Raw genomic sequence first — 13,331 nt, forward strand, 5'->3', positions numbered from 1 at the left:
ACCACCTGTCAAAAAAATTGTTCCGCTGTCTCTGACTGTACAGCGCATTTCCTATCAGCCTATTTGCAGGCTAGGGTTGGGAGCAGGCAATTGCGGGCGGGTGTGGGTGAACAAACAGTTGACCCGTGCATCACTAACACACACACACCCTTTAAACCCCCTATGATCATTTGAGACCTTCTTTCAAAGTCACAGATCTCTTCTTCTAGCCATGGTAGCCAAAATAATGAGCAACTGGGCATTTTTATCCACGACCCTAAGCATGATGGGATGTTAATTACTTAATTAACTCAAGAACCACACCTGTGTGGAAGCACCTGCTTTCAATATACACTGAACGAAAATATAAACACAACATGCAACAATTTCAAGGATTTAATTTAATATGAGGAAATCAGTCCATTTTAATTAATTAATTAGGCCCTAATCTATGGATTTCACATGACTGGGCAGGGGCGCAGCCATGGGTGGGCCTGGGAGGGCATAGGTCCACCCACTGGGGAGCCAGACCCAGTTTTTCCCCACAAAAGGGCTTTATTGCAGACAGAAATACTCCTCAGTTCCATCAGCTGTCTGGGATCCCTCAGGTGAAGAAGCCGGGTGTGGAGGTCCTGGGCTGGCGTGTTTGCACGCGGTCTGCGGTTGTGAGGTCAGTTTGACGTACTAACAAATTCTCTAAAACGACGTTGGAGGTGGCTTATGGTAGATAAATTAACACTGAATTCCCTGGCAACAGCTCTGGTGGACATACCTACAGTCAGCATGCCAATTGCACGCTCCCTCAAAACTTGAGACGTCTGTTTATTTGTTTTTGCTAAGTTTCACTTTCTAATAAATCATGTGGAACTCAACATCCGCTGCGCTTTGGTCCGTTTCTACGAACGTACGTGACAGAATATCCCATCAAACCAGGACCAAGCAGCGTGTTCACCAGGTGAAGGATTTCTGGACATGGGAAGAAGTGATGGGGAGATTCGAAACCCTTCCTTGGCGACAGACTAAAGGAGATAATGGAGGACAGCAACGACGACAGGGTTCGCGGCTACAGAAAGCCCAAGGACAACCCCAAGTTTTTTTTGGCACATGGAGCTGGCGACTGAGCAGAGGAAGGAACCAGAGACTGTCAGGGAGGCAATGGCGAAGTTGGGAGAGAGTGAGATGAGAGAGATGTTGTGAAGTGTGTTCTGCTCAACATCCGACCAGAGGATCCGGTTAGCAGTCTGGTGCAACCTGTGCCGGTTCCACGTTTCTGGCAACAAGTGCGCCTCTTCAGTCCGGTGCGTCCTGTGCCTGTTCCTCGCACTCTCCTTCAAGTGCGCTTTCCCAGTCAGGTACGTCCTGTGCCTGCTCCCCGCACTCGCCCTGAAGTGCGTGTTACCAGTCTGGCGCCACCTGTCCCGGCTCCACGCACTAGGCCTCCAGTGCGCCTTCCCAGTCCAGTGCGTCCTGTGCCTGCTCCTCACGCTCGCCCTGAGGTGCGTGTCACCAGTCCACTACCACCAGTGCCGGCCCCACGCACCAGGCTTCCTGCGACGATCCCCAGTCCAGAGCTTCCGGCGACAGTTCCCAGTCCAGAGCTTCCGGCGACAGTTCCCAGTCCAGAGCTTCCGGCGACGGTTCCCAGTCCAGAGCTTCCGGCGACGGTTCCCAGTCCAGAGCTTCCGGCGACGGTTCCCAGTCCAGAGCTTCCGGCGACGGTTCCCAGTCCAGAGCTTCCGGCGACGGTTCCCAGTCCAGAGCTTCCGGCGACAGTTCCCAGTCCAGAGCTTCCGGCGACGGTTCCCAGTCCAGAGCTTCCGGCAAAAGGTAGACCTGTGTAATGAGCATGCTGTTAATCATCTTCTTAATATGCCACACCTGTCAAGTGGATGTATTATCTTGGCAAAGGAGAAATGCTCACTAACAGGGATGTAAACAAATATGTGCACAAAACTGGCAAGAAATACGTTTTTTGTGCGTATGGGAAATTTCTGGGATCTTTTATTTCAGCTCATGAAACATGGGACCAACACCTTACATGTTGCATTTATATTTTTGTTCAGTATACTTTGTATCCCTCATTTACTTAAGTGTTTCCTTTATTTTGTCAGTTACCTGTAGGTGATATGCTTTGGACATTAACGTAGTAGGCTAGCCTGCAGCCCTTAACAGTACATCTTGGCTAGCTGCAGTCTATATTGTCACTCTCTTGAGCCCCCTTTGTCCTGATCTTGTCCACATTCTGATTGTGCCCATATATAACCAACTCAGTGGCCTCGTGGTTAGAGTGTCTGCCCTGAGATTGGAACCAAAGACTGTAAAAATGGGACGAGGTGCATCACTGCTTGGCACTCAGCATTAAGGCCATTGTTTGGGGATAAGGCCCTGCAGTAGACTAATGTCCTGTCTGGTGGGTGTACTTGTACATCAAACTGCCTCATGCTACAGAAACAGGAGAAATGCTTGTGCCTCTAAAATCATTGACAGGTAGTACCATTGACTCATGGCATCAAATTGTCTTTAAATAAATATTATTTTGAAAGAATATCTGTCAAATATTTTGCGTAGAGGCAGGCCCCAGCTAACTTGTTCACAATGCGGACAGAGTGAACGAATAAGAAACACATTTTAATACAATGTGCAGCTTTTGATTGGATCATATTGATCAGATCATTAAAAAACATGTTAGCGCAAAGTGTAAACAAGGGTTTGTAGGCCTAACTAACTTTTACTGATCTTTTTAGTAGTTTAGTAGTTCAATCTCCATCACATTCTTCATTGCTTGTCCCACTCCAAAATAGCACTCATATTTGTGCAGTGGTGTAAAGTAATCAAGTAAAAAATACTTGAAAGTACTACTTAAGTAGTTTTTTGGGGTATCTGTACTTAACTATTAATATTTTTGAAAACGTGTACTTTTACTTCACTACATTCCGAAAGAAAATGATGTACATTTTACTCCACACATTTTCCCTGACACCCAAAAGTACTCGTTACATTTGGAATGTTTTTCAGGACAGGAAAATTGTCTAATTCACACACTTATCAAGAGAACATCCCTGGTCATCCCTACTGCCTCTGATCTAGCGGACTCACTAAACACATGTTTGTAAATTATGTCTGAGTGTTGGAGCATGCCCCTGGCTATCTGTAAAAAATCGATTAACAAAATAATAACAAAAATAAATTATGCTTGGTTTGCTTAATATAAGGTATTTGAAATTATTTATACCTTTACTTACTTTTGATAGGCCTACTTAAGTATATTTTAGAAATGACATGTACTTTTGATACTTAAGTATATTTAAGTAGTATTTTACTGGGTGACTTTCACTTTTATTTTATATTATGGTCTCTTTGATTTCCCAAGTATGACAATTGGGTACTTTTTTCACCACTGTATTTGTGTTGCCATTTGTTGTCCTATTATTAGTTCATGAGAAGTACTTCCCTACACACACACACACACACACTGGAGCTACCTCTAGGGGGCATACTGAGTTAATGAGAATGTATGAGGGTGAGAGAGCGTTGAGAAGAGCAAAGCGCGAACGAGAGATTTGTTCATTTGTAGCCGTTCCCTTCGATTGTCGCCTACAGACGTCGATTGATAAACGTTTGCATCTGAAACGAGAAGACAGCGGAGTATGTCTACCAACACAGAGGGAGAAAAGTAATCCATATTGCGCGCTATTCGTACAAGGGTGTCAGTCAATGTGGTAAGTACAAGCTCTCCCGCTATCCTAGGCTTCTGACCAACTGTTTTGTAGGCTACAACAACGCTACAATAGTAGCAAGTCGACTATTATCAGTGTAGTTATAGAAAACAGTAGTGCTACAAAATGTCAACAGAACATCCTAGGTTGCAATGTTGAGAGTCGGCCTCTTATGGCAAAGTGTTGCAGTAGCCTGTAGCCTAGTCTCAAGGTGGCATGTTATGTTATGCAGGTATTTGCAATGTATTTGCTCTGTATTTGTACTGTTTTACTTGGCACTATCGACCATGTAGCTAATAACAAGCCTATAGGCTATGTGTAAGCTTCATACATTTGTTGAGGCCTTTACTAAATAAGGAGACATTCTAGGTGCATTTACAAGAAGGGACTTACCAAGAAGAACCCGGTTTAGGACATGTATCATGTTCTCTCACCATAAAAATATGCTTGAAGGTGCATTACGGTATCATGACTTTGCCAATACTGTAGGCCAGGGATCATTAACTAGATATTCTTGAGTGGGTGGTCGGGGGTCCAGTACATAATTATAAATAATTTGTAGACTGCAAATTGACCTCAAGAAGCATAAACATGTATTTGGCTAAAACATCAAAATGTCAAACCTTGCTTACATTTGTATACGATCAGGTGTCTCTCTATAATGCGTGGGAATAATTGGGAACAGATTTCATAAATTAAAATGACTTGGAGCTGATTTTCTGGTGTTTTTTAAAGTATGATGTACAACAATGAAAATTGTTTAAAAAAAAAAAAAATATATATATATAGTTATTTTGCTCAGGCCGCCAGTTGGGAAACCCTGCTATACTACTTGTCTAGAGTTGATCTAAGAAGTTGGTAGAGAGATTTTAAATGATTAACGTTAACGTTACTTCTGACCTAAATTCTGGCATCGAATGGTAAGGCTATATATAGGGTCTTAAATAGATAACAAACGTGTCGGTGCAAGGAAACAGACACCTCGTTATATAGGCCTAAGCAATGTTTGAGAAGTATAGGATACTTGCCGTTACTGCAACGAAAAGTCAGCATTCTGGCAGGGTAAAGGCTGGTTAACAGGCTACACTTACACACGGTGCTTCCGATGTAATCAGTGTGTTCGGGCTGGCCTTCTTGCAACCAAATAGGCTATATGCAGATAGTTGATTGCATGTCACATATCATAGAGGCCTATTTATCGCAAACATCCTGAGAATGATGTGGTCTTTAGTCTTGCATATAGATAATATACATTCAAACTCAATATATACCCTATATATATTAATTTACAACGTTGACAACTGTTTTCCCGGTTTAACCCGAGTCAGTAAGAATATAAATACGTATTTTTTATTTATTTTATGATATCTCGAGCGGATGCTGCTGTAAATGCATGCATGCGCTGTTCTGTTTCTGTTACATAACCGCTGCATGCTGCTGTGTGCTCGTGCTGTGTGTCTGTACGGCGGTGAATGCACCAGAGGTGAATACATGCTTGATTACCAGTCTGACCTAGAGGAGCATTGAATAATCTATTAGTGCATAGATCAGATGCCTATATATGTCATTTGCATATCGTGCTATTTTCTGTTTTAATATTTGTATTTAAAATAGAGTATCCGACGTTCCAATCATCAACTCAATGTTAATATTTGTCCTTAAACCTGCTTTGACATTAATGGAGAGATATTGTGGTATGGTTATAGGGGGAAAGGAAAATAAAAAGAGAAACCACTTATTATAGGTGAAATGTTAATGATAAAATAAGCAAAGGTAGGCTACATGTTTTGGAAATTACATTTTTAAATAATACACTGAATACAACCTAGGCTACTGATGTCAGACAGAAGACTATGTTGTGTATTGGCAGAATGGTAGTACAGATTTGAACTAACTGTATTTGAAATAACAAACCACAGAACAGGATTCTCTGTTTGCCAGCCCCTCAGTTAGTTCCAAAGGTTTATTTTATGAAGCAACTTCTATAAATAGCTACTGCTCTTGAATAGAAAAAAAGGCATGCCAGGCATGTACTGTAGATTTTAATAGATTCAAATATGATATAATAGATTTATTTGTCAATGTCGATAAATGTACATTTGCCACAATCCCCCCCGCCCACACACACACACACACACACACACACACACACACACCAGGGTTTGACATGAACTTTTTTGCCAAGTCACTTGTCCCCCCAAAAAAGGTATGTTACGCTATGGGCCAAAAAGGTGACTTAAAAGTGAGTCATATGATGCAAGGAACCACTTTACAAAAAAAAAAAAATTATTATGATTATTACGCCTATTACCATACAGAGAATCAGACAAAAAATGTAGGCTACTCTCTGCCTATTGACTTCTTTGCATATTCAAGCCTGTCTAAAAATACAACACTGTCCCTTTAAGGCTGTCCTGGAGGATGGTTGGCTACCCTTCATAGGCTATAAAATGTAGCAAAAATTACAACCAAGTACTTTTTTGTCTTTATAAAATAATTTCCTCATTCAATGAATCAGAGAACAATTGGCTAAAGTAGGCTACTTCAAAGCAAGATAAATAACACAAAATAAAATCCCCTTGAGCATGGTGAAGTTATTAATTATACCAATAGTGACTTTAAAATGATGATGAAGCGTGATTCCTCACTCCAGAGACTGCGTTTCCGCTGCCCCAGAGTCCAATGTGTGCCAGCTTTCCATTACTCCAGCCGACGCTTGGCATTGCGCATGTTGATCTTAGGCTTGTGTGCAGCTGCTTGGCCATGGAAACCCATTTCATGAAGCTCCCAACGAACAGTTCTTATGCTGACGTTGCTTTCAGAGATAGTTTGGTACTCGGTAGTGAGTGCTGCAACTGAGGACAGGCAATTTTTACGCACTTCAGCACTTGGCGGTCCTGTTCTGTGAGCTTGTGTGGCCTACCACTTTGCGTCAGAGCCATTGTTGCTCCTAGATGTTTCTAATTCACAATAACAGCACTTAAAGTCGTTGAAAGTATGGCCATTCTACTGCCAATTTTTTTTATAAAAAAAAAATGTAACCAGGCAAGTTAGTTAAGAACATATTCATATTTACAATGACGGCCTACCTGGGAGCAGTGGGTTAACTGCCTTGTTCAGGGGCAGAAAGACAGATGTTTACCTTGTCAGCTCTGGGATTCGATCCAGCATCCTTTCGGTTACTGGCCCAACGTTTTAACCGCTAGTCTACCTGCCGCCTCACCCATATGGAGATTACATGGCTGTGTGCTCGATTTCATACACCTGTCAGCAACGGATGTGGCTGAAATAGCCAAATCCACTAATTTTGAAGGGGTGTCCACATACTTTTGTTTGTATAGTATATATTATTTTGTCTGAAATTTGTTGTTGTTGTCATCGACAAGCGCTAATGTCGAGGCACACGCACGCAGAAACACTGCATCTCTGTATTATTTTTCGTCCATGTTGTTGTTCTACAGATTCTCCCTGACTGAGAGATTTAGTCTTTATTAAGTTTGGAGGTTATATACCTATGTCCTTGACGTGTGCTGAATGCAGCCGGAAGCAAGCCTAGGCCCTTGATCAAAAGTAGCGCACTATATAGGGAATAGGGTGTCATTTGGGACACAGGCCGTGAGTCATCAGGGCTAATGGGGGAGAGGAAACATGTACAATTTAATCTGGATTGGAGGGCACTTCATCCCTGTGTGCGTGCGGCATGTGTGTGTGTTTCATCTGTGATGGCTGCTGACTGCTAACTGCCCATTCATAGGAGCTTTGTTGTCTAATAGGGCAAACCCAACTCTGCCCTGATGTTATGGGGGGATTGATATAATGTAACTAGCTAGCTAACTTCTCTCTCTCTCTCACTCTCTCTCTCTCTCTCGTGTCTCTGTCTCTGTAAGTCTATGGGACTAGTGGAGTTAGTTGGAGGCATTATACCAATATCAGCTGGTGAGAGTTGAGTTACATTATACAAATTTACAATTGTCTGGGTTTTCCAGTTGTTGTTATCTACCTAAACAAGGCATGATATAAATGTTCACGTAATCCATACAGCAGTATAACTGTATAGGCCAAGTTTATTTGGAATGGAAGGAACCATATTGAAATGCAGAAATATACATACAGTACATCTGTATCAGGTGTCCAAACAAAAAACGCATCTTTTGACCAAATGGTAAAATAGTAGATAATCCTCTATGAAAACGAATTACCTCATGTCTCTATCGTAATACGTTAATAAGTTCATAAGTTACTGGAGTTTTTTTTTACCCTAGTGGGGTGGCCCGAATTTGGGTGACTGTAACGGCTTTCCGAGTAGCGAGAAGGATCAGAGGACCAATGCGCAGCATGGTAAGTATCCATAACGTTTATTTAAAGACATAAACTGAACACTACAAAACAATAAACGTGAAACGAACGAAACCGAAACAGTACCGTGTGGCAACAAACACACACACGGAAAACAAACACCCACAACTCAAAAGTGAAACCCAGGCTACCTAAGTATGATTCTCAATCAGAGACAACTAACGACACCTGCCTCTGATTGAGAACCATACTAGGCTGAACTCAAAACCCCAACATAGAAAAACACACATAGACTGCCCACCCCAACTCACGCCCTGACCATACTAAATAAAGACAAAACAAAGGAAATAAAGGTCAGAACGTGACAGTGACTAAATCAATGGAGGCCAGAGAAAAAAAGTGGTAAAAAATGTGTAGCATTGCGTCAGCTAGGCTGAATTCTGTGAAAAATTAAGGCTACTGGCTACCAGACAGGCTCACTTTCCCGTTGAACTCGTCATCTCTTTTCTCGACTCCGCGGGACATAAAACAATATAGAGCTAAGATGGATATCGATTTTGAGACATGACGTAGTATGTTTAAAAATTCATGTTATTTTTCAACAATTTCTCACAAAAACAAGTGTCTCAGTGAAATGTCAATGGCGCACTGAGCGTATACCAAGCTTTCATTACAAATCAAATCAAAGTTTATTGGTCACATACACAGATTTGCATATGTTCTTACAGGTGCAGAGAAATGCTTGTGTTTTTTAACTCCCAACAGTGCAGTAATACCTTAGCAATACAAAACAAAACACACCTAATCCAAAAAGTAAAAAGAAAGAAATTAAGAAATATCAGAACAAATCCAATTTGCAAAAGTGTGTATACTTGTAGTTATATAGGATGAGCCATGTCTAGAATACAGTTTATACATATAAAGTGGGTAAAACAGTATAAACATTATTAGAGTGACCACTCTATGGTGCAGGAGTACCAGGTGGTATCCGGCTAGTGACAGTGTCTGAGGTTTAGGTACTGGGCGGAGGCCGGCTAGTGGTGACTGTTTAACAGTCTGATGGCCTGGAGATAGAAGCTGTTTATCAGTCTCTCAGTCCCAGCTTTGCTGCAGCTGTACTGTCTCTGGGTGGCTGGGGGTCCTTTTTTCTTTTTGGCCTTCCTGTGATACAGGGTGCTGTAGCTGTCCTGGAGGGCAGGCGGTGTGCCCCTGATGATGCGATGGGATGACCGCCCTCTGGAGATTCCTGTTGTTGTGGACGGTGCAACTGCCGTACCAGGCGGTGATACAGCTCAACAGGATGCTCTCAATAATGCATCTGTACAAGTTTGTGAGGGTCTTAGGGGCCAAGATTAATTTCTTCAGCCTCCTGAGGTTGAAGAGGCGCTGTTGCGCCTTCACCACACTGTCTGTGTGAAGGGACCATTTCAGGTAGTCAGTGATGTGCACGCTGAGGAACTTCAAGCTTTTGACCCTCTCCACTCTGGCCCCGTCGGTGTGGTTGGGGGTGTGCTCTCTCTACTGTCTTCTGTAGTCCACATTGAGTGAGAGCTTATTGTCCTGGCACCACTCTGCCAAGGCACTCACCTCCTCTCTGTAAGCTGTCTCATCGTTGTTGGTAATCAAGCCTACCACTGTTGTGTCGTCAGTAACTTGATGATTGAGTTGGAGACGTGCGTGTCCACACTGTCATGGCTGAACAGGGAGTATTATAGGGGGCCGAGCACGCACCCCTGTGGTGCCCCCGTGTTGAGGACTAGCGTGGGGAAGTGTTGTTGCCTACTTTCACCACTTGGGGTCGGCCAGTCAGGATGTCAATGACCCAGTTGCACAGAGAGGGATTCAGACCCAGGACCCTGAGCTTAGTGATGAGCTTGGAGGGCACTATGGTGTTGAAGGCTGAGCTGTAGTTCGAGCATTCTCACATAGCTATTCCTGTTGTCCAGGCAAACTGTAATGGGTCTAGGGTGTCAGGTAAAATGGAGGTGATATAGTCCTTAGCTATTCTCTCACAGCACTTCATGATTATAGAAATGAGTGCTACAGGACAATATTCATTCAATTCAGTTACCTTCGCTTTCTTGGGTACAGGAACAATGGTGGACTTCTTGAAGCAAGTGGGAACAACAGATTGGGATAGTGAGAGATTGAGTATGTCCGTAAACACTCTGCGCATGCTCTGAGGATGCGACTTGGGATGCCTTCTAGGCCAGAAGCCTTGGGAGGGTTAACACGCGTAAATGTCTTACTCAAGTCGGCCTTTTACATTTAATTAAGCTCGTCATGCTTTAGCTTTTTTTGCCATCTTTGAAGACGACAACGCGAAATCCTCAAAAGTTGTTCAGAGAAACCTGCACCACGATGTCAACAGAGCTCAGTGCTTTTAAACGGATGTATTAGGTTTACGAAGTCTGACTTTTGCAATATAATGTTAATTAAGTGTTAGAGAAAAACCCCACTGAATGATTCAGAACAGGAATAATCATGTTTGTCTTGGTAAAAAAAAAAAGTATTTTATAACATAAGGAAGTAAAATTTCATCACCAAAGTGTGTTTTCACCCACTCTGGGCAGTCACACTTGAGTATTAGTAAAGAAAACATAAGAACATTTGAAGGCCCTCTCTCTGGGTGAAACTGCCAAAGCGTAGGGTTGGGGACTGGGGGAGGAAATGTACTTTGACAATTTAGCTCATCTGTTGTTGATTAGAACAAACACACGGCCACATTTTGAGTTTGAGTTCTGTATTGTCTGGCTGCACACGCTATCCTCACATTTAGGCTACGGTCAACAACTGAACAACATACAACTGAAAACCCTTTCGTAATAAGTAGCTCTTATACCTGTGTTGTAATTACACTAATAACAACATGGATTACCATGTTACATTGTAGTTTAGTAAATTCATTTTAATTGCATAGTAATGGATGTTGTGTTTCAGGAAATCATGTTAGACAATGTGATTGGTTGTTTGACAGTGGTGAGCGGCTCCAAGGCAGACATACACACCTCCTGAATCCTATTTTTCCCTGACCGGTTTGACCAGTCTGAGCCCGCTGTGTTGTGATGAGACCTGTGACCTAAATGTGATAAATGAGTGGTGTTTGACACTGTAATTCTTTGACAGTGGTGGGCCACTCCAAGGCAGACACACTCCTCCAATGTGTCCTTGTCCAGTCCTTGTGTGATCTGATCTGGGACCAGTGGGATAAATGAGTGGCCTGGCTGAGGATCGCAGCGTTGGCACACACCACAAAGCCTACACAGGTGAGGGGACCGGACTGTCAGACCTTGCATTAATCTTTTTACTTTGTAAGAAGCATAGGAGGGCTTATGCTCTTTTACGGAGTCAAGTATATCTACTGATTTTACAGAAGCTGTACTATGGATGTGTATGAAGATGCTAGGAATTAACTGAATGATAAACAGTTGAGCCCTGTGTTTGTTTCTACTTTATAATTTGATCCAATGTCAACCATATTGAAACCATGATTAAAAAAAACAGTGTTATTTTATGTCCGTCCCTAACTGTGTGTTATTGTAGTCCTGTCTGTCTCTGGCCCAAATTTACTTGCCAACCCCAGTCTGTCTCTGGCCTTGTACTGAGGTTTCTTGGTCTAACCCTGTCTATCTGTCCCTGCTATCTCCCACCCAGTAGGATGTCGTGGGTCCGAGGCTTCTTCGTAGTCAAAGTGGACGAACGAAAGACCGCGTGGGGGGAGCGCAATGGCAGAAAGTCCAACAAGCGGAAGAACGGTTGCTCAGGGTCATCTCTCTGCAAGCCCCGCTGCATGAGCTGCCTGCAGGACGCTGAGGACCTGGATCCCACCCCTCCCACCCCCCAGCACTACCACCGTGGAGGAGGGGGGTCCGGTCCCAGCGGAGGGGGTAACTTTGGGATGCGCTGTGGCTGGCAAGAGGACCACTATGGGAAACGGACCGGGGCGGCGGGAGACCTGGGGTTGAAGGCCGTGGATCTGGGGTTTGATGACGGAGACCTGACAGGGAGGAAAGGTCCAGGGGAGGAGGATTTGGGGGAAGGAACGGGGGAGGACGGAGGAACATGCAATGCCTTCACAGCCGCGGAGTGCTGGATGCGCGTCGTACGAGTGTTCCAGTCGAAGAAGTTCACGTCGGCGAAACTGGAACGTCTGTACCAGCGCTACTTCTTCAGGCTCAACCAGAGCTCTCTGACTATGCTGATGGGTGTCCTTGTCATAGTCTGCGGCGTCATGCTAGCCTTCCACTGTGTCCACGCTCCACCCGACGTAGCCTACGCCTCGGTTCTCTCCGTGGCCATGGCCCTCTTCCTGTCCATGATGGTGGTGTGTAACAGGAACGGCTTCCACCAGGACTACATGTGGATTGTCAGCTACTTGGTGATCGGGGTGCTGCTGGTGGTCCAGGTGTTTGGGGTGTTGATGGTTGCCCCCCGAAGCGCCTCTGAGGGGATCTGGTGGTCTGTGTTCTTTATATACATAATCTATACGCTGTTGCCAGTGAGGATGAGAGCTGCAGTGCTGAGTGGAGGGGTACTGTCTACCATACACCTCATCACCGCATGGCAACTCAACCAGGACGATGTTTTCCTATGGAAACAGGTAGGGCTCTACAGTCAACATGATATGATCCCATACAACTTTATTTGGAAACGGGTAGGATTATACAATCAACACTTTTTAATACAATGCAATTCATCTTATTCAGCTGGTGGCCATCTTGATACACAGTCTAACTTTATTATGAGTCATGGGGAAATTTACTTGCCATTTGCACACTTACAGTAATGTAGGAAAGTGTTGACGTTACATGGCTTTACACTCTATTCAGCAGGTTTTGTATGATTTTGATGACAAAAATCATCTTTGTCTGTGCATCGGTTGAAAATGTGCATTGCTTTATTGAGAATAGCTTGAAGACTGGAGGGGTATACTATGATTCAACCTAGACCTACTGAGAGTTTTCTAGAGCTATCCTGCATCAGTAAGCTTCACATTCCTGCCCAGGCATCAACTGTATTATACAGTGCCTTGCGAAAGTATTCGGCCCCCTTGAACTTTGCGACCTTTTGCCACATTTCAGGCTTCAAACATAAAGATATAAAACTGTATTTTTTTGTGAAGAATCAACAACAAGTGGGACACAATCATAAAGTGGAACGACATGTATTGGATATTTAAAACTTTTTTAACAAATCAAAAACTGAAAAATTGGGCGTGCAAAATTATTCAGCCCCCTTAAGTTAATACTTTGTAGCGCCACCTTTTGCTGCGATTACAGCTGTAAGTCGCTTGGGGTATGTCTCTATCAGTTTTGCACATCGAGAGACTGACATTTTTTC

At 43.5% G+C, this 13,331-nt stretch overlaps 1 protein-coding gene across 2 annotated transcripts in view; it reads left to right on the plus strand.

Moving 5' to 3' along the window:
- The first annotated feature begins 3,477 nt into the window (after nt 1–3,477).
- Nucleotides 3,478–13,331, plus strand: part of LOC110491936 (adenylate cyclase type 6) — an 83,250-nt gene continuing 73,396 nt past the window's right edge. The window contains exons 1-3 of one of the 2 annotated variants that reach the window (XM_036946822.1): nt 3,478–3,698; nt 11,118–11,257; nt 11,646–12,591. In XM_036946822.1, the coding sequence (XP_036802717.1) occupies nt 11,650–12,591 (942 nt within the window). In that variant the 5' untranslated portion in view covers nt 3,478–3,698; nt 11,118–11,257; nt 11,646–11,649. The remainder of the gene's footprint in view (nt 3,699–11,117; nt 11,258–11,645; nt 12,592–13,331) is intronic. The other variant, XM_036946823.1, reaches the window with a different exon arrangement.

Source organism: Oncorhynchus mykiss, chromosome 16 (assembly GCF_013265735.2).
Source record: "Oncorhynchus mykiss isolate Arlee chromosome 16, USDA_OmykA_1.1, whole genome shotgun sequence".
Lineage (NCBI taxonomy): Eukaryota > Metazoa > Chordata > Actinopteri > Salmoniformes > Salmonidae > Oncorhynchus > Oncorhynchus mykiss.